Here is a 27622-nt window from a genome sequence, read left to right as displayed (position 1 = left end):
GGCTACAGTCTACATTATAGACTGTCAGTAACACTCACCCAGCTTAATAACCAGGCTACAGTCTACATTATAGACTGTCAGTACACTCACCCAGCTTAATAACCAGGCTACAGTCTACATTATAGACTGCCAAGTGCACTCGCCCAGCTTAACAACCAGGTTCTTTTATTATTTTTTCCATCTACGTGACTTTTACCGAAAGAACCGGAGAGTATGTAAGATGAACTTCTTCAGCGCCGTACGTAGCCGACCGTGCGAATCGGAGGAGGTGCGGGGAAAATGACAACAAACTCAAAGACAAAAAGAGCCGTTCTTAGAGATTCCTTTGTCATTCTAGATGACTTTAAAAGTGCAAAGCTCCCAGTAGCTTCCTGCCATCGGAAGGGAAGAGAGCGTTCCAGACGGCCGCAAGAAGCGCATCCGAAAGCGCCGCGCGACGCGTTGACCACCGTCTTTGTTTCGTTGGTGGGGGTGGGGGGAAGAAGCAGGGATGGACCCACCACATGGCTGCATGCATCTGGAGCGCACCCCCACTAATACAACAGCTACCCACCCTCGCTCTCCGGGCCGGCAAAAGCAACTGGAAGCAACCGCGTGCCCGTGGCGCATGACACGAACCCTGCAAATCATCAACGAAAGCGGGGGGGGGGGCAGCCTTCGTCCCACACAGACACACGCGGGAGTAGAGAGGAGAGGCGGCTAGGGTGAAGTAAGCGACGACTTACCAATTATCACGTGGCCGATTGTTTTTGTTTTTGTGGGTCCAGTCTGTTGTTGTTATTTGTTTTTTCACTCCGTTTGATCTAAACCAGCGGTTCTTACCCTTTACTGCAGCCTTGCACCCTTTTGGTTTTCAATCGTTAATTTTTTTTAATGTTAAAAAATACGTAGTTTTGATGGAAGAGAGTAAGCTGTTGTTACGTGCCCTGTGCTTGATTTGTGTTTTCGATGATTTACCGTCTAGAAAAAAATCTGTCCGTGTGTCGCACACCTCCAGAAAGGCGCATCTCGCAGCCCACGTGGATGGCGTGCACCCCAGGCTAAGAGCCACTGCTCTAAGTGTAACGTGAGCATATAACAACAGCGGCGGGCATGGCACAATTGGTGGCACTTCCTACAAAAGTGCGACATCTGATGTTGCCAAACTTGCTAACCCAAAAAACACGAAACGGACCAGCGCAGCTGATATTTTGACGTGACATTTTGTTTTATGCCAAAAAAAAAGGATCACAGACCCTCAGCGAATGTCATTCAAATCCCAGTGGGTAAGGGAAATGTACATCAGATTTGTTTAGTCTCTCTCCCTTTGTGTTGATTTTCTTTGGAGGGTCCCTATGAGTTTAAATTCCAGAGAAAGGTCAATTTCAGCTTCCAGGAGTCGTTGACAATTCGGTATTGACAGGTTAAAAAAAACAACACCACGCTTAATTTCCCTATGAGAATCACAGTCGGCCACTCATGAAGACCTATGTCTTAACACGTGCACACAAACAACACCACGCTTAATCTCCCTATGAGAATCACAGTCGGCCACTCATGAAGACCTATGACTTAACACGTGCACACACAACGACACCACGCTTAATCTCCCTATGAGAATCACAGTCGGCCCCTCATGAAGACCTGTGACTGAACACGTGCACACACAACAACACCGCGCTTAATCTCCCTATGAGAATCACAGTCGGCCCCTCATGAAGACCTGTGACTGAACACGTGCACACACAACAACACCGCGCTTAATCTCCCTATGAGAATCACAGTCGGCCACTCATGAAGACCTATGTCTTAACACGTGAACACTCAAACAACGCCGCCCTTAATTTCCCTATGCGAATCACGGGAAGCCACTGCGACCATCAGATAATACGGCCCTGGGGAGAAGGAGGGGGTGGCTGGTTAGGGAAATGCCGGCACGGTTAGCACGGGAAAATGCGGGAGGTGAAATAAAAAAAAACTCGGAACGTACGGTTCCCATTCTTTTTGTTGTTGTCAGACGCGGGCATTACATTTTCGCCCGCTCAATAATTCATAATTCATTCGCAAAGAGCTCTGCATAATACGGACGCATCAGCAGCCCTCCCCTCCCCTCCCTCCCCTTCCCACCCCGTGGCATTTGCCGTGGGCCCTGAATTCGCCTGCGGACGTTACGGGGAATATCAATGACATTAGGATCACATCAGCCCTGGCCTGCGTTTCGGGTGCCAGGTTTAAGCATTGGGAGTGCCTCAGAACAAATAAATATGCACGAAGTAGCAGGGGTTTGTCTTTTTAGATCGCCTAATGTCTTCAGTGCTGAGTATCTGATAGTGTGCCTGATAGTGTATCTGATGGAGTGTCTGATAGTGTGTTTAATAGTGTATGATAGAGGGTCTCATAATGTGTCTAATAGAGTGTCTGAAAGTGTGTCTGGTAGATTGTCTGATTGTGCCCGATAGCGTTTCTGACAAAGTGTCTGACTGTCTGATAGAGTGTCTCAGAGAGTGTATGATGTAGCGTCTGCTAGCGTGTGTGACAGTGCCCGGTATAGTGTCTGCTAGTGTGTGTGACAGTCTGATTGCATCTGACAGAGTGTGTCTGATAGAAAGCGTCTGATGTAGCGTCTGCGAGAGTGCGTAACAATGTCTGATAGCGTGTTTAACAGTGTCTGATAGCGTCTCATAGAGTGTGTCAGATAGAGAGTGTCTCATAGAGAACGTCTGATGTAGCGTCTGCTCGCGTTCGCTGCTTCGTGCAATCAAGAGGCCGATCGTTAGTTAAAAAAAAACACGAGTTCTCCCATCACAGCACGTGTCAGAGATGATAACCACAGCAGCAACAACAACAACAAACCATTGAAAACAAACGACAAAGCTAGATTCCGTGCGAATCTGCTTCGCAATTTAAACAAAACACGGAAAACGCGTCTCAAGGGGAAGATTTCGCGACATCACCTCGCAATTCGTGAATTTTCATCAGCGCGGGTGGGGGGCCCCCCCCCATCCATCACGAACGGGGAGCGACACAATTCTCAATTTGCCACGCACCGCACAAATGTCAGGGGCAGTGGCAGCTCCAAAGGCAACGGCAAAGATCCCTTCCCGCCCGTGTAGCCTTTAACGGACTGTTGGGGCAAGTGCTGCGAGCGGGTAGCAGCAGCAGCTATGAAGGCCGCCACGGCACAGTAACCACGCTCGACCGCCTTTGTCTCCCTAATGCTGATGGGTTGTTTTTTTCTACACCGCACCAGGTGCTGTGCTCACTTGAGGCTGAGTTGACCTCCTAGCCCAGTGGGTCTTAACCTTCACTGCAGCCTTTAGACCCCTTTGGTTTTCTATCGTTACAAAAATGTACAATGTTAATAAACGTATTCTTGGTTCTTTCGGTAAAGTCACGTAGACTGCAACACAAGCAATCATCATCAGGTGTGAAATCCACAGCAAGAAAATTTGAATATTTTTTTTTCTTGCTGTGGATTTCGCACCTGATGATGATTGCTTGTGTTGCAGTCGAAACGTCGTAAGAATTGTTATTGTTTCATATTTATATTATTTTATTACTTCCCTTCTACGTGACTTTACCGAAAGAACCAAGAATATGAATCCCTGCAGTCACGAAAGCTTTAAATCAAAAGTTAATAAACATGTCGAGGTTTTGATGAAACAAAGTAAGTCGTAACTTACGTGACCCCGTGCTTAATTTGTGCGTTCGATGATTTACTTTCGAAAATAAAATAAAAGTCTGGCCGTGTCTCGCACCCCCAGGAAGGGCATCTCACACCCCCAGTGAACGCGTACATCCCAGGCTAACAAGAAGAACCACTTTCCTGCGAGATGGCCCACGCTCCGTTCAGACAATCGCCAGAAACTGCTAAAGGCTCAGCAGCAGCAGCAGCCTCCTTGCAAAATCTTCGCAGGCAAGTGGCAAAAAAAACCGACGCTGCAAACATCGATTGCGGCTACGTGGATATGGGCTTTGCGTCGTTTTGCTTCGCGTGTGCACGGTGGATGAACGAGCGCCGAATGAGAGCGCACGATGGCACGCGGGCAGATCGAGCCCCTCGCTCGTTCCGTTCAGCGTTCGACGTTTTTGGACGTGCAGCCAAACAGCACGCGAGGGGTCCGTGAGAAACGTAGGTAGAAAAATAAAATTAATAAAAGTAAAATAAAATAAAAATCACGACGTTTCGGAGGCAACACAAGCTTCCGTCTTCAGGTGGAACCGTCACAGCACCTGAAGACGGAAGCTTGTGTAGCCTCCGAAACGTCGTGATTTTTATTTTATTTCAATTTTACTTTTATTAATTTTACTTTTTTACCTACGTGACTTTACCGAAAAAACATAAAAATATGAATCCTTGCAGTCACGAAAGCTTCAAATCTAGAAGTCCGTGAGAAACCCGTGCGGCTTGCCCGCTCGCAGCGGGGCTGCAGAGACGGATTAAGATGCGCGTGTCGTTACACGCGGAGACGCGACGCGGAGTTGCAGAGTCCGCGTCCTGGACGCGTTGGCGGAGCGTAACAGCACAGCGGGGTGCTCGGCAAGACGGCGTGGCGGTGTCGCTGTGCCCCCCCCCCCCCCCCCCTTGAGTGAGACGCAGAGATTCTCGGCCAGAAGTTGACACTTCGATTTCAGCAGCCGCCCGGCCCACTCGAGTTCACTTGCTGCTGAGTCTGCAACTCACACAGCTTGCCCCCCCCACCCCCCCAGAGTGAGCTTCGAGAAGCACGACGAAGGAACCGGGTTTGTTTATCTCCATAAATATAAAAGGCAAAGTTGTGATTATGCGTGTCTTTCAAAATGTTTAGCGTACTTCCCGACACGCAACAAACTTAAAATTTGCCATGCGGGTACTTTCCAGACTGTACACAATGCACAAATTATATATTTTTTAAAATACTTTTTTTGGGGTGGGGGAGCTCGATAATGCATATATTTTTTGCACGGCAAGTGAGCTGTGACGTCACATCTGTCACGTGACCCGCGCATGTGGAAGCGTAACGCATTGTAGTGTCGCGGTTAGCGCTACGTTGCGCTACGAACCCGGCGACACGAGTTCGAGGGAGAGCTCCCGTTGCCCGGTGTAATCGGTTCTTTTTTTCTTCCCCTCCGTGAATTCGTGAGCCCTGTGACAATGTTGCCACGCCAGATTTGACACGGGACGACGGCAGGCAGGAGGTGTGGGTGGGTTGATAGTGGTGGTGAGTTGCCGTTGCGTCTAACAAGGCACTACTCACTGCGGCGACGAATGAACAAAATCACTCGCACACTGTGACGGGAGGGGGCCTGCAGCCGTGTGTGTGTGGGAGAGTAGTTACGTTGCATGCTACAAACAGGGGCGCCACGGTGCCTGGGAGATGTTAACTACCTCGCCTGATATATAGGAGGTCGTGGGTTCAATCCAGACCCTGACGCCTGCTGTATATTTGGAGTTTGCGTGTCTCTCTCTCTCATCAGCATCACGGTGGCTAGGAGATGTTAACTACCTCGCCTGGTGTACAGGAGGTCGTGGGTTCAATCCCGACCCTGACGCCTGCTGCTGTATATTTGGAGTTTTCATGTTCTGTCATTCCCTATCTGTCTCTCTGTGGTCGAGTGGATTTTTCTCCGGGTCCTCCAGGTTTTTTCCCACAACATTTAGAAATTTGCGTTTAGAGTATTTTGCCGCTGCTATAGATCTCCACGTGATAAGGCATTTTAATTGGGAGATCATTTGTGGCCAGGTCGCTTTTGAAAAAAAAAGCTATATAGCTCAGTGGGCCTTACCTGGTAAAATAAAAATAGAAAAATAAAATAAATCTGCGGCTTTAATTTTCGATTTAAAGCTTTCGTGACTGCAGTGATTCATCTTCTTGGTTCTTTCGGTAAAGTCACGTAGAATGTAAATAATAAAATAATAAAAATAAAACATAATAAAATAATTCTCACGACGTTTCGGCCACAACACAAGCAGCCGTCCTCAGGTGAAGAACAGGTCTGTCGGAAAGACAACGTCTGAATGACAGCGTCTCATTCAGACGCTGTCTTTCCAACAGCCCTGTTTCATTCAGACGCTGTCTTTCCAACAGACCTGTTCTTCACCTGAGGACGGCTGCTTGCGTTGTGGCCGAAACGTCGTGAGAATTGTATTTCAGTATGTTTTATTTTTAATATTTTATATAATTTATGTTTTAAAGGCCTCATTGACATTTGCTTTGCTTTACCTGTGTTTTATTTTATTCTAACTGGGCCACCCAGTTTAAAAAATAACAACTTTCTCCTTTAACCCGGATAATTGACGGCTTACCGTAGACCGTAATTTAGTTTTGTCTGGGTCAACCCCTCTCCGCCCCACTCCCTAGGATAATGATGCACAGTTGACTGCAAAATGTAGTCAGATTGTAAATGTTGTGGCTTGGCTGTCCAACACACCGGTGTGTTGTACTAGCGACGAATTGGCCACGTTCTGTTTACGTGACAACCCTTACTAGTTGGCTGTGTCGGGTGGTGGCGGGTTTAACGACACACACTTATATTTTTTTACAGTGACAGCACCGTCAACGATAACCGAACGAGGAAAAAGTCATTCCGTTGATTATTTTTTTATTTCCCTCTTAATTCGGCTTGGTCTGTCGTCATCATTCCGCTGGATGCTGACCGAATAAAAGTACCGCTTTTGTGGGGAAGTCAGCAGTGGCCGAAATGACGGATGAGACTTGCACCCTCGCCATGAGAATGTGGAACTTCCACCACTGGCCTCAGCGATGCACGCCGGAGGTGAGCACCGATGCCACCGATGAGCACGGCCGGCTACATACGGCGCGAGAGAAGTTCGGCGCACGTGCGATGCTCGTTTGAGAGCGGGAATAAATCACTTCGGCACGACCCGTTGACCTAATCTGGGAAAAATGCCAGCTGGAAAGAGATGGATTTTGGCGAGCACCAGTCTCGAAACCCGAGAAAATGAACTAAACACCTCCGTCAGTGACCACTGCGACCCGGTTAGGGGAGAACCTCTACTCGACCAATCGTTTGCCTGAAACGTTTTCTTTTTTATATAGGTAGATATAGAAATCTATATATATAAAAGCGCAAATCTGTCTGTCTGTCTGTGTGTGTGTCTGTGTGTCGCCGGACCATACGCAGTTTCATTGGACGGCGGTTGCCCCTGGCAACGGGTAGCGACGCATTCGCTGCCGGGTGGACGCCATTTTTAATTCCCGTTACAAATATGCGCACGCATTTGTCGTATAAACTCGATATACCCAGCGTTGCCCGGGGGGAAAATACATTTAAAATCTTATGAAAACTTTCAAACATTACATACCAATGAAAAAACAACTGTGTAATTACTTTTAAACCCGACGCGCCAAGAATCGATTCTCTGAATCGCGCAAAGGAATCGAAGGTTGTAGATTCTTTTAGATTCGGACGATTCCCGTTTATTATAAGTTGGTTAAAGTCGATATAAACTGCTACGAACGGGAAATATCCGGCGTTGACCGGGGCAAAAATGTAATTAAAAACTCCTGCAAAAAATAAATAAATAAAATAACAATGAAAATGAAACTCTATCATTCAAAATGTAAACCCCCAACATGCCAGGAATCGATTCTTTGAATCGCACAAAGGACTAATCGAAGGTTGTAAATTACTTTAGGATCGCGCTTCCTGTTTAATATAAGTTGCTTATAGAGTTGATATAAACTGCTACGAATGGGAAATATCCGGCGTTGACTGGGGCAAAAATATAATGGTGAGGGCGGTTGTGAGTGGCGATTGTGAGTGGTGATTAGTGAGTGGTGAGGGGAGGTTGAGTGGTGAGGGTGAGTGGTGAGGGTGAGTGGTGAGGGTGAGTGTTGAGGGTGAGTGGTGAGTGGTGATTGGTGAGGGTGTGATTGGTGAGGATGAGTGGTGAGGGAGAGTGGTGAGGGAGAGTGGTGAGGGTGAATGGTGAGGGTGAGTGGTGAGGGTGAGTGTTGAGGGTGAGTGGTGAGTGATGATTGGTGAGCGTGTCATTGGTGAGGATGAGTGGTGAGGGAGAGTGGTGAGGGAGAGTGGTGAGGGTCAATGGTGAGGGTGTGATTGGTGAGGATGAGTGGTGAGGGTGAGGGAGAGTGGTGAGGGTGTGATTGGTGAGGATGAGTGGTGAGGGAGAGTGGTGAGGGAGAGTGGTGAGGGTGAATGGTGAGGGTGAGTGGTGAGGGTGAGTGTTGAGGGTGAGTGGTGAGTGATGATTGGTGAGCGTGTCATTGGTGAGGATGAGTGGTGAGGGAGAGTGGTGAGGGAGAGTGGTGAGGGTCAATGGTGAGGGTGAGTGGTGAGTGGTGAGGGTGAGTGTTGAGGGTGAGTGGTGATTGGTGAGGGTGTGATTGGTGAGGATGAGTGGTGAGGGAGAGTGGTGAGGGAGAGTGGTGAGGGTGAATGGTGAGGGTGAGTGGTGAGTGGTGAGGGTGAGTGTTGAGGGTGAGTGGTGAGTGGTGATTGGTGAGGGTGTGATTGGTGAGGATGAGTGGTGAGGGAGAGTGGTGAGGGAGAGTGGTGAGGGTGAATGGTGAGGGTGAGTGGTGAGTGGTGAGGGTGAGTGTTGAGGGTGAGTGGTGAGTGGTGATTGGTGAGCGTGTCATTGGTGAGGATGAGTGGTGAGGGAGAGTGGTGAGGGAGAGTGGTGAGGGTGAGTGGTGAGGGTGAGTGGTGAGGGTGAGTGTTGAGGGTGAGTGGTGAGTGGTGATTGGTGAGGGTGTGATTGGTGAGGATGAGTGGTGAGGGAGAGTGGTGAGGGAGAGTGGTGAGGGTGAATGGTGAGGGTGAGTGGTGAGTGGTGAGGGTTGAGGGTGAGTGGTGATTGGTGAGCGTGTCATTGGTGAGGATGAGTGGTGAGGGAGAGTGGTGAGGGAGAGTGGTGAGGGTGAGTGGTGAGGGTGAGTGGTGAGTGGTGAGGGTGAGTGTTGAGGGTGAGTGGTGATTGGTGAGGGTGTGATTGGTGAGGATGAGTGGTGAGGGAGAGTGGTGAGGGAGAGTGGTGAGGGTGAGTGGTGAGGGTGAGTGGTGAGTGGTGATTGGTGAGGGTGTGATTGGTGAGGGAGAGTGGTGAGGGAGAGTGGTGAGGGTGTGATTGGTGAGGATGAGTGGTGAGAGAGAGTGGTGAGGGAGAGTGGTGAGGGTGAATGGTGAGGGTGAGTGGTGAGTGGTGAGGTTGTGTATATATGTAAGGTTATTAAGAAATATATTTTTCACCCGGGCAACGCCGGGTACTCATGCTAGTATATATACAAAAGGGAAATGTGTGAATGTGTGTCTGTTCAAAATGTTTAGCATACTTCCCGACATGCAACAAACTTGAAATTTGGCATGTGGGTAGCTTCCAGACTGTACACAATGCAGAAAGTATAAAAAATAGACTTCTGTATTTTGGGGGGGGGGGGGGGCGCAATAATGGATATATTTTGCACAGCAAGTGAGCGGTGACGTCACACCTGTGATGTCACCCGCATGCGGCAGCGTCACGCAGTGTGTCTGCTGACGTCACGCATCCCCCCCCCCACCCTCTGCGTAATGGCGTGTATTCAAGACAAGAATCCAAGTCTCGGGCGAAGCCGGATAGCAAAGCTAGTGTACAATATATTATTGTTATATATATACGAGATGTATAATATGTGACATTTCGAGCATTTGCTTTCACCACACTCGCTACTTCTTATCAGTGTCATCATCTTCATCATTACAAACTAATAATAATCATCAGCGTCGTTGTGATGATGATGATGATGCATTTAACTTTGCCACAATCAGTGCCGGATTATCCTCGTAGCAACAGTAGCTAAACATGTACAGTGAGGGAAAAAAGTATTTGATCCCCTGCTGATTTTGTACGTTTGCCCACTGACAAAGAAATGATCAGTCTATAATTGTAATGGTAGGTTAATTTGAACAGTGAGAGACAGAATAACAACAACAAAATCCAGAAAAACGCATGTCAAAAATGTTATAAATTGATTTGCATTTTAATGAGGGAAATAAGTATTTGACCCCCTCTTAATTAAATGTACCGTACTAGTAATGGAAGAACTCCACGACTCCAGGAATTGGCCTTGTCATAACGTAAGGGACCGTGGTCATTTTCAGCCAACGTCAGTTGAGCGTGGACAATTAGACCCAAGTCGAAACATAACAAAAAAAAGAATGTAAAAAATATATATATTGTATTTTTATGATAGAATATAGTATTGTCATCAATATAACATACGTATACCAAGTTTGCAGTCGATACCACATTGGGAAGTGGGTTAAAAGTGAGTTACAAGATTTGATGATACGACAACAACAACAGAGTGAGTTAATAGAAAGCGTGTAAAAAATTATGTTTAAAATTTTTATATTTTTAATGATAGAATATAGTATTGTCATCAGTGACATAAATATAACAAGTTTGCAGTCGATACCACATTGGGAAGTGGGTTAAAATTGAGTTACAATAATTGTTGAGGATACGACAACAGGCAGAGTGAGTTAAATAAAAGCGTGTAAAATAATTATAATAATAAACCGTGATGGGTTGACGGCTATGTATTCTGAAACACCGCCTCGATACTGTGAATGAATGAATTAACATCGCACATGCCATGAGGTTCTAAAAGCAGTCTTTGGGGGTTTAAAAAAAAATCTAAAGGGGTCGTCCATAAATGACGTCACGCACCTAGGGGGGGGGGGTCAGACATTTGTGACGATGTGTGACAGTGGGGGGGGTGGGGTTTGAAAAATGTGACGTCACGTAAATGTGCGCAACTTTAAATAAATACAGACAACACGTTTCTACTTAATTAAATATACTTTTTAATAATGTTTTCTCCTACAACATCAGAGTGCAGCGCCACATTAAATACGCACTACAATGACAATAGTTTAAAGCGATTTAAAGCATGTTTTATTTTTTGGGGGGTGGGCAGAGCTTTGTGACGTCATATTTGAGGGGGGGTCTGACTTTTTGTGACGCCGTGTGACGACGGGGGAGGGGGGTCAAAAATCGTTAAAAATCGCGTGACGTCATTTATGGACGGCCCCAAAGGTTAATCTCACGCGTTTAATTCGCCCTGCAGTCGCAACGCCGTCGTTGTGTGCACGTGGAACTAGACAGGAAGGCACACTCGTATCTTTTTCAGACGCTGTCTTCCCGACAGACCTGTTCTTCACCTGAGGACGGCTGCTTGCGTTGTGGCCGAAACGTCGTGAGAATTATTTTATTATGTTTTTATTTTTATTATTTTATTATTTCCCTTCTACGTGACTTTACCGAAAGAACCAAGAAGATGAATCCCTGCAGTCACGAAAGCTTTACATCGAAATTTAACTCGTATCTTTGTTAAAATCCGATGCAGGATGAGGTCCTTGGGCAGGTCGTGGCGGAGTTCGTGGTGTGGGGTTCGTGGTTGCGTTTGCCGGCGACTAGGAGATGTTAACTCCCTCGCCTGGTATGCAAGTAGTCATGGGTTCCATCCTTGGACCCTGGCGCCTGCTGCTGTATATTTGGAGTTTGCGTGTCTCTCTCTCCTCGTGATACCCTTCCATATTTAGAAACATCACGCGTTTAGAGTATTTTAGCTACTGCTATAAATTTCCACACGATGATGATGATAAGTGATAGGGGTAGTGATAGGGGTAGTAATAGGGGCAGTCATAGGGGTAGAGATAGGGGCAATGATAGGGGCAGTGATAGGGGCAGTGATAGGGGTAGAGATAGGGGGAGTGGTAGGGGTAGTGGTAGGGGTAGTGATAGGGGTAGAGATAGGGGTAGTGGTAGGGGTAGTGGTAGGGGCAGTGATAGGGGTAGTGATAGGGGTAGTGATAGGGGTAGTGATAGGGGTAGAGATAGGGGCAGTGATAGGGGTAGTGACAGGGGTAGTGACAGGGGCAGTGATAGGGGCAGTGATAGGGGTAGTGGTAGGGGCAGTGATAGGGGCAGTGATAGGGATAGTGATAGGGGTAGTGATAGGGGCAGTGATAGGGGTAGTGATAGGGGCAGTGATAGGGGTAGTGATAGGGGCAGTGATAGTGGCAGTGATAGGGGCAGTGATAGTGGCAGTAATAGGGGCAGTGATAGTGGCAGTAATAGGGGCAGAGATAGGGGCAGTAATAGGGGCAGTGATAGGGGTAGTGATAGGGGCAGTAATATGGGCAGTGATAGGGGCAGTGATAGGGGTAGTGATAGGGGCAGTGATAGGGGTAGTGATAGGGGCAGTGATAGTGGCAGTAATAGGGGCAGTGATAGTGGCAGTAATAGGGGCAGTGATAGTGGCAGTAATAGGGGCAGAGATAGGGGCAGTGATAGGGGCAGTGATAGGGGCAGTGATAGTGGCAGTAATAGAGGCAGAAATAGGGGCAGTAATAGGGGCAGTGATAGGGGTAGTAATAGGGGCAGTGATAGGGGCAGTGATAGGGGCAGTGATAGGGGCAGTAATAGGGGCAGTAATATGGGCAGTGATAGGGGCAGTGATAGGGGCAGTAATAGGGGCAGTGATAGGGGCAGTAATAGGGGCAGTGATAGGGGTAGTAATAGGGGCAGTGATAGGGGCAGTGATAGGGGCAGTGATAGGGGCAGTAATAGGGGCAGTAATATGGGCAGTGATAGGGGTAGTGATAGGGGCAGTAATAGGGGCAGTGATAGGGGCAGTGATAGGGGCAGTAATAGGGGCAGTAATAGGGGCAGTGATAGGGGCAGTGATAGGGGCAGGGCCGTCCATGGAGGGGCCCTGCCCCGACGCCTTCAAACTAAACCGGAAGTGTTACATCAGACACTGTGACGTCGTAGTCCAGAGGAACCCCCACCCCCCAAAGTTCGGGGCACGGGGCAGTCGCCCTGATCCGCCATGCACGCTAGCGACGGCTCTGCGTGGAGTTCACGGCTGTGGCATCGTACCGACACAAAGACAAAGATCCCCCGTGTAGCCTTTACCAGACTGTCGGGGCAAGTGCTGCGTAGCGAGCACCTGTGAAGGCCGGCACGGCACACGAGGGGGTGGGTTGCTCCCCATTGTCGATGTTTTTACGCACCGCACCAGCTACTCATTTGAGGCCGAGTCGACCTAGGAAAGGCCCAGGGACCGGTTCAGATAATCGTCACCAGGTGTTGGTGGCCACGTTTCGGGAATCGAACTCGGGCCGCCGGGTTCGTAGCGCAGCAAGGCACGCTAACCGCTCCACCACCGACACACGCACACACAAATGTACCTTTTGAAAGTCCTCGGTGTACGAGGCACGAAATAAACCACGTGGTTTTTTTTTTTCTCAAGTAATGCAAAACCCCCCCGTTCACATTTGCGTCTGTGAGTGACGGAGCTCTTAATTCCACTGAAATTGGTAATTTGTCTCCTCGCCTCTCGCTTCGAACCCCAGGTTTGCCGACTTCATTTGCCACTGCACAAGCATGTGAATGATGAACACTGTGTTCACGCGCGCGCGTGTTCTGTGCGTGTTGTGTGTGTGTGTGCGGCTTCGTTCGAAAGGGGAGCGGGTGGCGCAGTGGTTAGCGCTACGCTGCGCTACGAACCCCGGCCACCCGAGTTCCATTCCCGCTCACAGCCACCAACACCGGTGACTACTACTGAACCAGCAATGGGCCTCGCCTAGGTCGACCCAGCCTCAAATGAGTACCGGGTGAGGTGCGTTAACATCGCCACTCGGGAGACGAAGGCGGCCGGGCGTGGTACTGGCCACCGACCCCATCGTGTTCCTTGTCACCCTTCATGTGTGCTCACCAACAGCACTTGCCCCAAAAGTATGGCATGGCCGTACGGGGGACCTTTGTTTTTGTCTTATAGTTACATTGAATTCACCATTTTCCTGTTCCGATGACGTACGTACACGTACGTACGTACGTCATCGGTTTTTCTTTCCAATTCCATTTTTCGATGACGTTACACACGCATATTACACGTGTGTTGCACGTGCGTAACGTCATCGAAACCAAACCAGCAGAAAAACTGCAATAAAACAACTTCATGGGTGCACCGAGGTGCCCGCAAGGCCACGTGGGAGGGGCATGCGGCAGTTTTGCCGACGGATATCGTAGAGTTGCGGCGGTCGCGTCGTTCACTTGCTTGCTTGCTTGCTTACGACCGTGCACATTTTTCGGTCGTTTTTTAACCCACTTCCCGTGATCCAATCGAGCTGACATTTTGCACACAGACTCGTTGTGCGTGACAATGTATTTTCGTGAAAAAAAATTCAAAAATTTTCCACTTTTTAGAAGAAAAAAAAATGTCATATTTCATTAAAAATACCAATGTGATAAAAATGAAACTCTTACTCAAGAAAAACAGAAATGAATAATAAAATAAAACCGATGCCACGCATATAAAGGATTTATAGTGAAAAACTTTGTTATTGCGGGTTAATTTTTTTTACTCTTTCTCCCAGCTGTGTAATTTTTTTTTACAGGAATTTTTTGTTTGTTTCGCCACGTATATTCGACTTGGCAAGAAGCGAATGGCCCGGGAACTTTACACCCTGACGCAGCTCCGGCCCCCATAAAACCACTGGCAAGTGCATTCAGTGTTTCACGACTGCTCCGCATCGGCCTTGTTTTAACTTTATTACCGTAACGTATTAGCTGCATATATTTCCCTTGACAATATAAATATAACACGTTATATTCTGGGTTACCGCATGCCCTTGCAGTCGCCAAAAGAAAAGAAAATAAAAAATCCCGCACACAATTTCAACAAAACGAACGCGCGGGCCCCGTGCTCACCTTTGCAAGCGACCGTTGTGGAAATTCCACATTCCTTTTACAGGTGCCAGTGTGTCTGCAGGGTTGACCACTCGGCACGTAACGCTGTTTAACCATCCTCAGCCATGGTCAATCTACTGCTGGGTCAGCGCCTTCCCAACCAAGCGACTGCAAACCCATGCTCGACTGCGCGATGCAATTAGTACCGCATGGCACGTGCACGCACCGGCTGATTTCAACGCTCAGTAGCCTCTGCGGAGGCCTCTTCCGTTCCTTGGCTTGCCACTTCCATAACGTTTCGTTACCCATTAGCAACGCAACGATTCACCACCCCGACAATCCGAGGAATTTACGCTAATTCGCCATGACCCACGGTTTCGATTCGAGATTTTGCGCGATTTGTTTTTCATTTTCCCCGTCTCGTATTTCCTGGTTCCCGAACGGATCGATTGCTGGGAAATGAACATTTAGCGGCATGGTGCGGGAGCATTCGTTGACACCGAGGTTACGGAAATTCACCTCGGACGCACAATTGCGATGGATTCGTCGCGAGCGAAAGAGCCGACTGGGTTTTTCGTTTTCATTCTCCACGCGCGCGCTCAAATATAATCAGGGCGTGTGCCGTACCGCTTCTGGGACACCGCTTTCCAGAACAAGCGACGCGAGACGCAATTCTTACCGTAGTTGGAATTTATCTAGCGTCCTTTCCAGGGCGCTCTACAACGCGGACCCGAAGGCGGTATACAAAGGGGCGAAAGGGCAGCGACGGGTGGGGTGGAGTGTCTGTCGGTGACGGAGGGACAGGGGCCTGGGAAAGGATCCAATGCGATGTCGCAGGGGTAGGGCTAGGAGGAATAAGGTGGAATGCAAACGAGACCACCCCGGGTACGGGTACCCGTTTGCGACACTGGTGCGGCCGGGTACGGTTACGGGTAGGCCGTGAGTCACTGGTGAGTAACCGTTGGTCACTCATTTCCCAACGTCTTGTCTCTTCTCACAATTCAAGTTCCTAGAACCAACCCACCCACGCCTGCAACATGGCTTCATCCCAGAGGTCGCAATCGGGTACCCGTACCCGTACCCTACCCGATACCCGGCCGGGTACGGGTAGCCGGGTATCGGGTAGGGTACGGGCATCGGGTACCCGATTGCGACCCTGGTGCGGCCGGGTACGGGTACGGGTAAGGAATCAAAACCCGTTTGCGACCTCTGCTAGGTAGGCTGTCTTCTTATTCGTAAGAGGTTTTTTTTTTTGTTGGGGGGGGGGGGGGGGTTAGATGGCGTGTATATATAAATGTGTCGTGAAACCTGCCACAACCTACCTACGCGACGCAGCCAATTAGTCAAGGGTTTGTCGCGTACACAAAACGTGCCGATTCGTTACGAGTTCAGCAACACCGGTTGTGCGTTGGCGAGTAAATCCACAACATCTACAATTGGCCGTGTCGGGCAGTGGCGGGTTGAACTACACATTTATATTTACGCGATCTAACCCCCCTCCCCCCCCCCCCCAAAAAAAACCCACTCTCGGATAATATTGGTCACGAAAGCCTTCGCGTTAAACCGTCTTCTTCTTTCGTATAACTGATGCAGGATGCGGTGCAACAACCACGATTTCACGTTCAGTTGGTTAAGCCCAGATAACCGCATCAGAAGTCCAGCGGAGACGATCGCTGCAATGTCTCCTTCGCATTTGCGGATCGGACATTGAGTCGTCATACGTTTGTAGAGGAGTAAAATGGGGACGTGACGTCAGGTGTGCCGTTCAGTGCGATGACGTCACGTCTCCTAGGGTACTTAAGGGATACGCCGTGACGTAAGCGGGGTAGAATAAGCAGGGTGAAGAGGGAACCAGTGGGTAGAGAGAGGGATCGAGTGGTGAGTCTGGGGAGAAGCCGGTGGTAGCCGTAGAGGTGCTTCTCTCTCCGCTCGGTGGAATCGGCAGAGTCCACGATCCGACACGAGAGAGAGAGAGAGAGAGACCGGAGCTAGCCGGCAGGGACCCGGACTCAGAGTAGGACCCCCCTAGCCCCTGGGAGTTGTGTACCCTGCTGTGTAATATTGTAACAGCTTCAATAAACCCTGGCGAAAGCCCTTAACTTACCTCCGTCTCCGAGTGAGTCCGTCGGAACTTCTCTACACGTTGTCACTGTCTCTGTTCTGGGATGACCACAGTCGTACACTGCTCAGTAGCTTTTAATCTACCACTTGTGCATCATCGGCATCTGCTGCTGCCACGGTTTGTGTGGTGGATGGTGCGGTTTAGGGTCGGCCATGAGCAGCGTCGTGGGAGATCAAACCCCAGAGGGATCTTCCAAGTTGGGTCTTTCACAACAAGGCGATGTTTCTGGGCTGTGCCGCCCAGTTAGAGTTCACTTGGCTCGGCAAGGCTCCTTCTGAATTCTATGCTCGGCCCAATATGCCAGGCTCTCTAACCGGGGCGGCCTATTCTAAAGCGGTCACGGGAACAACCGCATGTTGTTTGTCAGCGGGCATATGCTACACACGTACACACAGCTCCAAACTTCTTGGAACACCACGCTCGCCATGTGCTCATTTCAGGCTGAGTGGACCCGCGGGGGAAGACACCTTCACATGCCGTGTGGCTATTTTGATCTATGTAAGCCATTAGCGGGCTCTCAGTTGGTAATCACTTCTCGCCAAGTTGACCTAGGTGGTGACGCTCATCAGCATTCTCACGTTCACAGGCAAAGATTGTACCCGGCCTCATTTCAATTCCCCGCGATTTTAAATATTTAAGCCGCTACATCTGACCTTGAGCAGCCAAAGTCAAAATTGCATCGCCACACTTTAACAAAAAAAACATGCGTGGACCCGTATTGCTCTTTGATGCTGGTTGTGAATATCCACGTTCCTACGGCAGGGATCACCGATTTTACTGGTAGGAACCACCTGGTTCCACCAGCCCACAGGGGATTATTGTGTCCGTCCGTCGTGCATGCATGCAAAAATGGGAGTGGTGGGGCTGGGTGGAGAGGGGACGGTGGGGAAGGGCTGGGTGCGGGGTGGGAGGGGTGGGGCTGGGTGGGGAGGGACTTGGTGGGGAAGGTGGGGAGGGGCTGGGTGGGGAGGGTGGGGCTGGGTGGGGGGTGGGAGAGGTGGGGCTGGGTGGGGAGGGGCTGGTCACCCCGTGGTGCCCTTATAAAACTCAACGTTTAACCTACTCACGCCGGCTTGTGCCCACCTTCACAGTCGGGCATATTTGCGGAATACACCACGCCGCCGTTGACCCTGGCCATTGACCGAGCAACCCAACGTTCCTACCAGCTCCCTCCGCAGGAATGTGTTGTCAGCTCCGGACATCTTGGACTGTCTCCTTGAATAAGTCTAATAACAACTAACAAAACAAACCAAAACGTTTCCAAGAACGTTTGCACACCGCCTGTAACGCAAGTAAGGGGTGGAGCGGTGGACGCCACGGTAGCGAGGAGATGTTAACTACCTCGCCTGGTATACAGGAGGTCATGGGTTCGATCTCGACCCTGATTCCTGTAAATCTGGAGTTTGTGTGTCTTTCTCTCTCTCTCGGTGGTCGCGTGGATTTTTCTCCGGGTCATCCGGGTTTTTCCCTCCACGTTTAGAATCAAATGTCCACGTGATAAGCCACTTCGTTGAGCTATTATTTGTGACAGCCGGGTCACTTTTGAAACATATAACTCGTTGGGCCTTACCTGGTGTAAAAAAAAGTTTTGTTTTAGTTTCACAGCATTTTCCACATTGCACTCTGAATAAGGCATCTTCCGTTCAATTGCCGGCCCATGGAAAGCATTAGTTGTTTTTCTTGCGCATGGCGTGTATATTCAGGGGCTCAATGCCAGTGTCGAGGTCTGGTGGTCACGAGAGGGCTCAACGGGGGTTAGAGTTCGTGTAGGTTTGAACGTACGTATGTTTAACTTCTTTCGCACAGTGCATAGTCAAACGTGCTTATCGGAGGTTGCTTGGGAAGGACAACAAACTAAACAGTTCTAAAGAAAGTTCTAAAGAAATTAGTTTTCAATCTAGATTGAAAAGCGCCTAACCGCAGCTATGCAAGTTAAACATTTATGTGTTTTAATATTAAAAAATATCATTCGGAAGAGAGCGTTCCAGACGGCCGCAGAAGCGCGTCTGAAAGCGTCGCGCGATGCGGTGACCACCGCCTTTGTTCGATGTCTCGCCGAAAACCGCTGCTGTGAGGATGACCGGGGTTCACGTGACAGGTTTTTGGCGATTACTCCATCGAAGGAGCACAGATTATAGTCACAATTGATATCTGAACAGGGCTCTGGGCCAAGTACTTCAGAATCAGAATGTTTATTTAGACTGGAGGAATCCGATGAGCTATGAAGCTCTTTTTCGCAAGTGTTCCAGCATGGGGGCACGGGGGTCGAGAGTTATCACAACGGCAAACGATACAACAGCGACGATAGGAGTGCAAATATAGATAAAATACAAGTCATATTCTTTGGTTCTTTCGGTAAAGTCACGCAAATAGGTTGAAAGAAAATAACTAAAAATATGAACAAAAATACTACTTGTAGTTTTTTGGTGAAAGAAAGAAAGTAACAAAAAATGACAAAAAATTTTTTTATAAAATAATAAAAATAAAACATAATCAAATACAATTCTCACGACGTTTCGGCCACAACGCAAGCAGCCGTCCTTTTTTGTTATTTTATTTTATTTCAACCTATCTACGTGACTTTACCGAAAGACCCAAACAATATGAATTCCTGCAGTCATGAAAGCTTCAAGTCAAGAAAAATTACAAGTCACTGAAATTTAAAGTAACGAATACATTCTATCAGTCTCCCGATTTCATCAAGATCGTAGTCAGGCAGCGAACACAACAACGACGCCAAGACACGACGGCGCGCGATTAAACATTGAAGCCGTCCATCTGTATCGTGTTGGTCACTGCCATCCCGTCAAGTTCCTACGGCAGGGCGATTGGTGCTGTAGGAGCTGGTCAGAACGTTACATATGTAGTGGTGTTAACCCACTCGCTGGTCGCAAACTGTGAGAGCAGATCGTAAACAAGGTTTTCCCGCTCAATCAAACGGCCAGGGTCAAATGGGGTGAGGTAGGATCCAAACCCAGATTGGGAAGGACCAATCAGAGGGTCCCACAAGGTGGCCGGGGATTGGACAACCCGGCCACGAACAGGTATAAAAGCCAGAGCGCTGAGAGCTCTGGATGAGTTCTGCTACACGAAGACCCAAGACGGCCGAAGACATCTAGGACCCTGGACCAAGCCCTCCAGCCCTTATCAGGGCTGGGGCTCAGAGTAACCAGTGGTCGGGGAGAGATCCCCTAGGTCCCGCCAGAGGACGCTGGGATAGCAGGGAGATTAGATAGCCTGCAAGGTCCGGAGGGTTGTACCTTCCGAGGGAAACGGGTGAAGGGACCATATACCCCTTAGTGTGATAGGGACTGTGTTATTAAGATAATAAACGGTGTGTGCCATAAAGACGTTTAGAAATCCGTCCTTACAACACTACACATACAACAAACAACAACAACACGATAGCACCGCACTGATGAACGTGGCTAAGTATGATCAGATATCCCCAAGGCCGACACGGCGTGGGGAGGCCTTGATAGTGGATTTTAAAAAGGCATTTCAAATATAGCAGTGATGGTGGTTAAAGTTCAGCCAAATTTAGTGCGAAACCCTGGTTAAGTGTGATGGGGTGTTTTTTTTTACTCATGGCCACTGGGGCCTTAAGCTCCGACTGGACATTAGTCTTTTCGATTTAAAGCTTTCGTGACTGCAGGGATTCATCTTCTTGGTTCTTTCGGTAAAGTCACGTAGAATGGAAATAAAAAAATAAAAATAAAAAATAATTTATTCTCACGACGTTTCGGCCACAACGCAAGTAGCCGTCCTCAGGTGGAGAACAGGTCTGTCGAGGAGACAGAGTCTGAATGACAAGCCCCATTCAGACTCTGTCTTCCTCGACAGACCTGTTCTCCACCTGAGGACGGCTACTTGCGTTGTGGCCGAAACGTCGTGAGAATTATTTTATTAGATTTTATTTTTATTATTTTATTATTTCCATTCTACGTGACTTTACCGAAAGAACCAAGAAGATGGACATTAGTCATAAAGAGCTTTATAGCTCACCGAATTCCTCCGGAATAAATATTCGGATTCTTCATGAGCTTAGACCATTGACTCACTGCACCTGGGAACACGATTTGATGGCGGGCGACCACGACCTGGAGTCGGAACTCGGGGATTGGCAAGCCCTGCTGCCTGGCTCATCGTTGCAAAGTCTTGAGCAGTGCCGGATTATCCTAGCAGCAAAAGTAGTTTCAGTTTCATTTATTTGGTATAGCCCTGTGAGCCATTCGGCTCTAGAATCAGCTACATCAGCTACATATGTAGAAGCTACGAGCCCCGCACTTTCAAGGGCCCCGCGCTAAACGCTTTCAGTGCTATCAATTCCGGTTCAGTGATTCTGCACTTACTCTATTACTATAGTACCACACCGCCTTCAACTTTTACGAACGACTGGGTGTTTAAGGTTAGCGATTTGTCGTATTATCTAGCTGTATATACAATGAAAAAACTACAATTACTTTACTATGCAAGTGAAAAATGTTTTAATATTTACGTGTTTATTTATATACTTTCGGGCCCCGATTTTTGTCGGATCTCGAAAGCCGAGTTGGGTTGAGCCTAGATATTGCTTAGATATACTGATTGGAACCTCCTGGTTACACCAGCCCACAAGGGATTATTGTGTCCGTCCGTCCGTCGTGCAGGGAGGGGCTGGGTGAGGAGGGGAGGGGAGGGTGGGGAGGGTGGGCTGGGTGGGGAGGGTGGGAGGGTGGGCTGGGTGGGGAGGGTGGGTGGGGAGGGACTGGGTGGGGAGGGGAGGGGAGGGTGGGGAGGGGCTGGGTGGGGAGGGTAGGGCTGGGTGGGGGTGGGAGGGGTGGGAGGGGTGGGGCTGGGTGGGTAGGGGCTGGTCACCCCGTGGTGCCCTTATAAAACTCAACGTTTAACCTACTCACGCCGGCTTGTGCCCGCCCTCACAGTCGGGCATATTTGCGGAATACACCACGCCGCCGTTGACCCTGGCCATTGACCGAGCAACCCAACGTTCCTACACCAGCTCCCTCCGCAGGAATGTGTTCACCTTGTACTTTGCGCTCCTATCGTGTTTTTTGTTTGCGTTGTGTTGTTTGCTTGTTCTGACGTTCTTACCCCGTGCCCCGTCTGGACAAAGAGCTTCACAGCTCATCGGATTCCTCCTGCTGGATAAATACTGATTCTGATTGATTCAAATAAATATAATTCAATCGTTTTCCCCGGCGCCCTGGCATAGGCGCTCGCTAACAGCACTTGCCCCAACAGTCTGTCAAGGCTACACGGTGGAACTTTGTCTTTGATTGGGTGGAGGGGAGCGGTGGCGCAGCGGTTAACGGCCGCTGCTGCGCCACGAACCTCACCTGGCGGCGCGAGTTCAATTCGCGCTCCCATGGCGGCCAACATCGGCGACGATTATCTGGCCTCCCCCTAGGTCCACTCAGCCTCAAACGAGTACCTCGTCTGTTGTGTATTAAACATCGCCACTGGGGGAGACAAAGGCGGCCGGGTGTGGTGCTGGCCACCCACCCTCTCGTGTGCCGTACCGGCCTTCATAGGTGCCCGCTAACAGCACTTGCCCCAATAGTATTGAAGGCTATACGGGGGATCTTCGTCTTTGTTTGGCACAGCAGAGGGGGGGGGGAGAGCGGTGGTGCAGTGGTTAGTGCTACGCTGCGCTCCGAACCCGGCGACCCGAGTTCGATTCCCGCTCACGGCCAACACCGGTGACGATTATCTAAACCGCTCCTGAGCCTCCCCTAGGTCGACTCAGCCTCAAATGAGTACCTGGGTGCGGTGTGTAGGAAACATCGCCACTGGGGGAGACAAAGGCGGCCGGGCGTGGTGTTGACCACCCACCCCCTCAGGCGCCGTGCCGGCATTCATAGGTGCTCGCTAACAGCACTTGCCCCAGAAGTATGTTAAGGATACACGGGGGATCTTTGCCTTTATTTTGCACCGCGTGTCTTGGAGCTGTCGTCATCATTTGTTACTGACGATCCAGCGAACACGGAACGGTATATCAATCGATAATATTATTATTCCAATGTTGTTGTTTGCTGTTTCACGGTGGCGCATATTACTCTCCAGCCAAGAAGCGTGCAGTCTTGATTTGAAGCGTTCGTGACTGCAGGTTCTTTCGGTAAAGTCACGTAGGTAGAAAAATAAAATAGAATATAATAAAACAAATGACGACGTTTCGATCGCAAAACACAAGCGGTCGTTCTCAGGCGAGAAAAAATAATAATCCAGCAGTTCCAATCGATCGAAACGTCGTGATTTGTTTTATTTTTCTACTCTACGTGACTTTACCGAAATATTCTTTGGTTCTTTCGGTAAAGTCACGTATAAAGATACAATAATAAATTAAATAATAGCATACGACGTTTCGATTGCAACACAAGCAATCATCATCAGGTATAAATGAAATAGCAACAACAAATCTAACCAGAAAACTATAGACAGACATATTAGCAGACAGATATCACCAAGATACATAGAGAGAGTAACACAGGTACAGAGAGGGGAGATCGTCTCTGTGGCGTGGCCTTAAATAGACAGAGGGGGGCGGAGGCAGAGAGAGGGAGGGGTTAGAGAAAAAATGTACATGTCAATGATTACGAAGAGACGCGTAGTCAAGTAACGTGGAATTTCCACGTCCTGGCCTTGAGCCACCACGCAAGATGATGAGCTCCTCCCATGAGCTCTGATTTGTTGACGGGTGAACAGCCCTGCACGATGCACTTGATCACGCAACGGCGTTTCCCATCGGGACACCAAATTAGTTGGCAACACTGCGCTGGCTGGCGCTAGCAGGCGGCGGTCATGCACAAGGGTCCGTTGCCCGAAACGTCGCCCCCCCCCCCCCCCCGGTTACACGTGCGTCCCTGTTATTGATGAGCCGCGTTGGAGGGAGGGGGGGGAGATGTGGGGGGAAGTGCAGTGCTTCCGACAAGACGACCCAAGTTGTTTCGCGAACCCCGCGACTAGATTTTGGCTTGCGGCAAAACGACGCTTCGATCCGAACGGCGGCGAGGGACAGAACGGGCAAGACATGCTATAGGTCGCGGGCGTGCGGGGAAACTACACACGGTGACATCGCGCACGCGGTAGTACCGGGTAAAGGGTGTTCAACGTACCATGCACAGGCATGACGACGTCTTCGGCCTCCGTTTCATTTCTCTCTCCGATTCCCATCAACAAGCCTCGGCAACCTTCCCCCGCCGCTCGCTGCAGGAGCGGCCGAAAGCAGCATGAGCGGAGCGAGAGAGAGAGAGCGAGAGCGGAGAGTGGAGGGAGAGAGAGCGAAGGGAGAGAGAGGAGAGTGGAGGGAGGGAGAGAGAGAGGAGAGTGGAGGGAGGGAGAGGGGCGAAAAAGAGCGGAGGGAGAGAGAGCGAAGGGAGAGAGCACGGAGGGAGAGAGAGTGGAGGGAGAGAGAGCGAAGGGAGAGAGAGTGGAGGGAGAGAGAGTGGAGGGAGAGAGAGTGGAGGGAGAGAGAGCGAAGGGAGAGAACACGGAGGGAGAGAGATTGGAGGGAGAGGGGCGAGGGGCGAGACTTGACAGCGAGAGAGCGGAGGGAGAGGGAGAGAGAGAGGAAAGCGACAGGTCGAGAGGAAAGGGCGAGAGAGGAGAGCGAGGAGAGAGCGGTGTAGGGGGGGGGAGTAAAAGGGACACGCGGGTAATGGGGAGGCAAGAAAGCGCCCGAAGCAGCGAGCAAGCGTGAGCGAGACGGAGAGAGATGGGTGGGCAGCTGAGATGAGAGGGGGGTGGGTGGGTAGGGTGAGAGTGCAAAATGAGAAGAGAAAGCAAGAGAGAGCGAGAGAGACGGAGAGGCGACAGAGTGATGCAGAGTGGAGTTCATGATGGGTGAGTGTTCGGCACGCACGCAAGCAACGGGGCTCGCCTCTCTGCCATCGAGATTACTCCAAACTCGCAAAAAGAAGAAGACCCCCCCCCCCCCGCTATTGAGAGAAGGCAACAACAACGACAACAACAAAAACGACAACAACAGAAAACCACGGTGGTTAAGTTGCTCGGTCGGCTACGCAATCAGGCGCTGTTGAAATTTTTTTTCTCATCTCCTACCACCGGCTCTCAAGAGACGTGGGGCGGAATGCAGGGTGCTTTAAAAATAAGAATTGTTTAACACTTCTGAGAATTTGCAACAAGAAACACGAGAGGTGTGTCGCTCTCCGAGCTCTGGAGACCTACGTGGAGAATATTCCAGGCACGCGTTGACAACGATGGCGAAACGAGTGGGAGACGAATTCTAGATTTGAAGTTTTTTTCGTGACTGCAAGGGTCCATACTCTTTGTTTTTTTCGGTAAAGTCACGGAGGTGAAAACAAATTTAGTTGTTTTTATTTTGTTTTCACCTTACGTGACTTTACAGAAAAAAACAAAGAGTGGAAAACTCTTTGGCTTTTTGAAGCTATTAACATTACATTTGTTATCGTGTTTACAGCCTATTGTCCGTTTCTTTTTTCCCATTAAAAACGAAAGTCCCATGTCAACGTTAACATTTTTTTGAAGCAACCCCCCCCCCCCCGTGATATGCCGTGCACCCAACGTCGTCAGATAAATCCGATGATCTTTGAAGCTCTTTACGCACGCGAGGGTCGACCAATCTCCTGGCACCGAGAAACCGTGGGACTTTCCTTCTAGGGGCCCTTCGGATTAAAACCCGTCGTGCCAGGCAATCTCCCGCCAGGACACTGCGTGTGTGTGCTGTGCTGCGTGTGTGCTGTGCTGCGTGTGTGCGCTGCGTGTGTGTGTGTGCGCTGTGTGTGTGTGCTGTGCTACGTGTGTGTGCGCTGTGTGTGTGCTGTGTGTGCGCGCTGCACTGCATGTGTGTGTGTGTGTGTGCGCTGCGTGTGTGCGCGCTGTGTGTGTGTGCTGCGTGTGTGTTATGTGCTGTGTGTTGTGTGCTGTGTGTGTGCTGTGTGTGTGTGCTGTGTGTGTGCGCTGTGTGTGTGCTGTGTGTGTGTGCGCTGCTGTGTGTGTGCTGTGTGTGAGCTGCGTGTGTATGTGCGCTGCGTATGTACGCTGTGTGTGTGCGCTGCGTGTGAGCTGCGTGTGTGTGGGTGTTGTGTGTGTGCTGCGTATGTGTGTGTGTGCTGTGTGTGTGCGCTGCATGTGTGTGTGCTGTGTGTGTGTCCGCTGCTGTGTGTGCGCTGCTGTGTGTGTCCGCTGCTGTGTGTGAGCTGCGTGTGTATATGCGCTGCGTATGTACGCTGTGTGTGTGTGCTGCGTGTGTGCGCTGCGTGTGTGTGCCGTGTGTGTGTGTGTGCGCTGTGTGTGTGCTGCATGTGTGTGCTACATGTGTGTGCGCTGTGTGTGTGTGCTGTGTGTGTGTGTGCGCTGCGTGTGGGTGCTGTGTGTGTGCGCTGTGTGTGTGTGTGCTGCGTGTGTGTGTGCTGCATGTGTGTGCGCTGCGTGTGTGTGTTCAGGGTGCGTGCTCAGTGTGGGGGCCAGGGGGGAGTCGCGGCGCTGCAGAGTTGCTTCGAGTCCGTGGCACCACACAACTAAGTCGTAAAACACGTGACGTAATGTCACAGTAGCACTGTTTTTAACGGACGTTCAATTACTTGCAATTCACTGCCCTGATCCTGACTTATCTTCCGCTTTCGCTCGCCGGGGTTGAAAACAATTGGAGTTCGATACAATGTCTGCAAGGTGGCAGAGAAATGTTTATTGTAGCGTGATTTTGTTGGACGTGCCGAAGAAATAAATAAAGGCACCAAATGCACTGCGATGCGGCGTAGAATTATTTACTGCCTTCACTTTCTACAAAGATACAAAAAATCGAAAGCGAATTTGCGTTAAATTTTTTATCATAGCCGATCGACCTTCTGCGTTAGTCTAAAAAATTAACCCGTAAAAAACAAAGTTTTTCACTATAAATCCTTTAGATACGTTGGCATCGGTTTTATTTTATTATTCATTTCTGTTTTTCTTGAGTAAGAGTTTCATTTTTATCACATTGGTATTTTAAATTAAATATGAAAAAAAAAATTCCAAAAAAGTGGAAAATTTTGGAAAAATGTTTTCACGAAAATAAATTGTCACGCACAACGAGTCTGTGTGCAAAATGTCAGCTCGATTGGATCACGGGAAGTGGGTTAAAAAACGACCGAAAGATTTGCACGGTCGTAAGCGCGCAAGCAAGCAAGTGAACTTAATATAAAGGATTTAAAAATGGAGGCACACGTGAATAATAATGAGGGGGGTGGGGCATGTGGAATGACGTAACGTGCGGGACACACACAAACGCACATCCTTTTTTGGCTCGTTATAATAGTTGCTGCGTTGATTTCTTTACTAGCTTTACTTTCCATAAAGAAAGGTCGAAATGAAAGCTAATTTGCGTCAACAAATTTTCGTTTCCGCTCCACCTTCTTCATGCGGGAGTGACGTCACCCGTTCATGATTATTAATGACGGGGGGGGGGTCCATATGGAGGACCCCACCTTGTTCATGATTATTAATGAGAGGGGCTGGTCCCACATGGAGTGACGTCACTCGCGTCTCACATGGGTTGGACCAGATGACGCCCATGTGAGACTTGGCTCTAAGGAAAGCTGTCTCGAGTGTGGACCAATCAACTTCAAGGACAATGCATACATTATCAGAGTTATGTTTTTTGTTTGCATTATGACTGCAGGTATTGTGGTCTATGCAAACATGACTCCTCGTAAAAAAAAGGTGTCAGCTTTGTTGCCAGATAAAGAGGGTAAAAAAAACAATTATTATATTTTTTACTGGCAAATGAGGTTCCAATGGTGTAAAGAACTAAGTTATTTTCCAAACTAGTTTCTTTCCTTTCGCGGGGGGTCATCGTTATG

At 49.3% G+C, this 27622-nt stretch overlaps 1 protein-coding gene across 2 annotated transcripts in view; it reads right to left on the bottom strand.

Moving 5' to 3' along the window:
• LOC144950104 (disks large homolog 2-like) overlaps positions 1-27622 on the bottom strand; it is a 422604-nt gene that overhangs the window by 357141 nt on the left and 37841 nt on the right. The window contains exon 1 of one of the 2 annotated variants that reach the window (XM_078880160.1): positions 23918-24007. The exons of the other annotated variant lie outside the window; for it this stretch is intronic. Within the exon in view, the coding sequence (XP_078736286.1) occupies positions 23918-23956 (39 nt within the window). The 5' untranslated portion in view covers positions 23957-24007. Of the gene's footprint in view, positions 1-23917; positions 24008-27622 lie in introns of those variants that run through there. 2 annotated transcript variants of the gene reach the window in all.

This window comes from Lampetra fluviatilis, chromosome 56 (assembly GCF_964198595.1).
Source record: "Lampetra fluviatilis chromosome 56, kcLamFluv1.1, whole genome shotgun sequence".
Taxonomy (NCBI): Eukaryota; Metazoa; Chordata; class Hyperoartia; order Petromyzontiformes; family Petromyzontidae; genus Lampetra; species Lampetra fluviatilis.
This window is presented reverse-complemented; position numbering and strand designations above follow the sequence as displayed.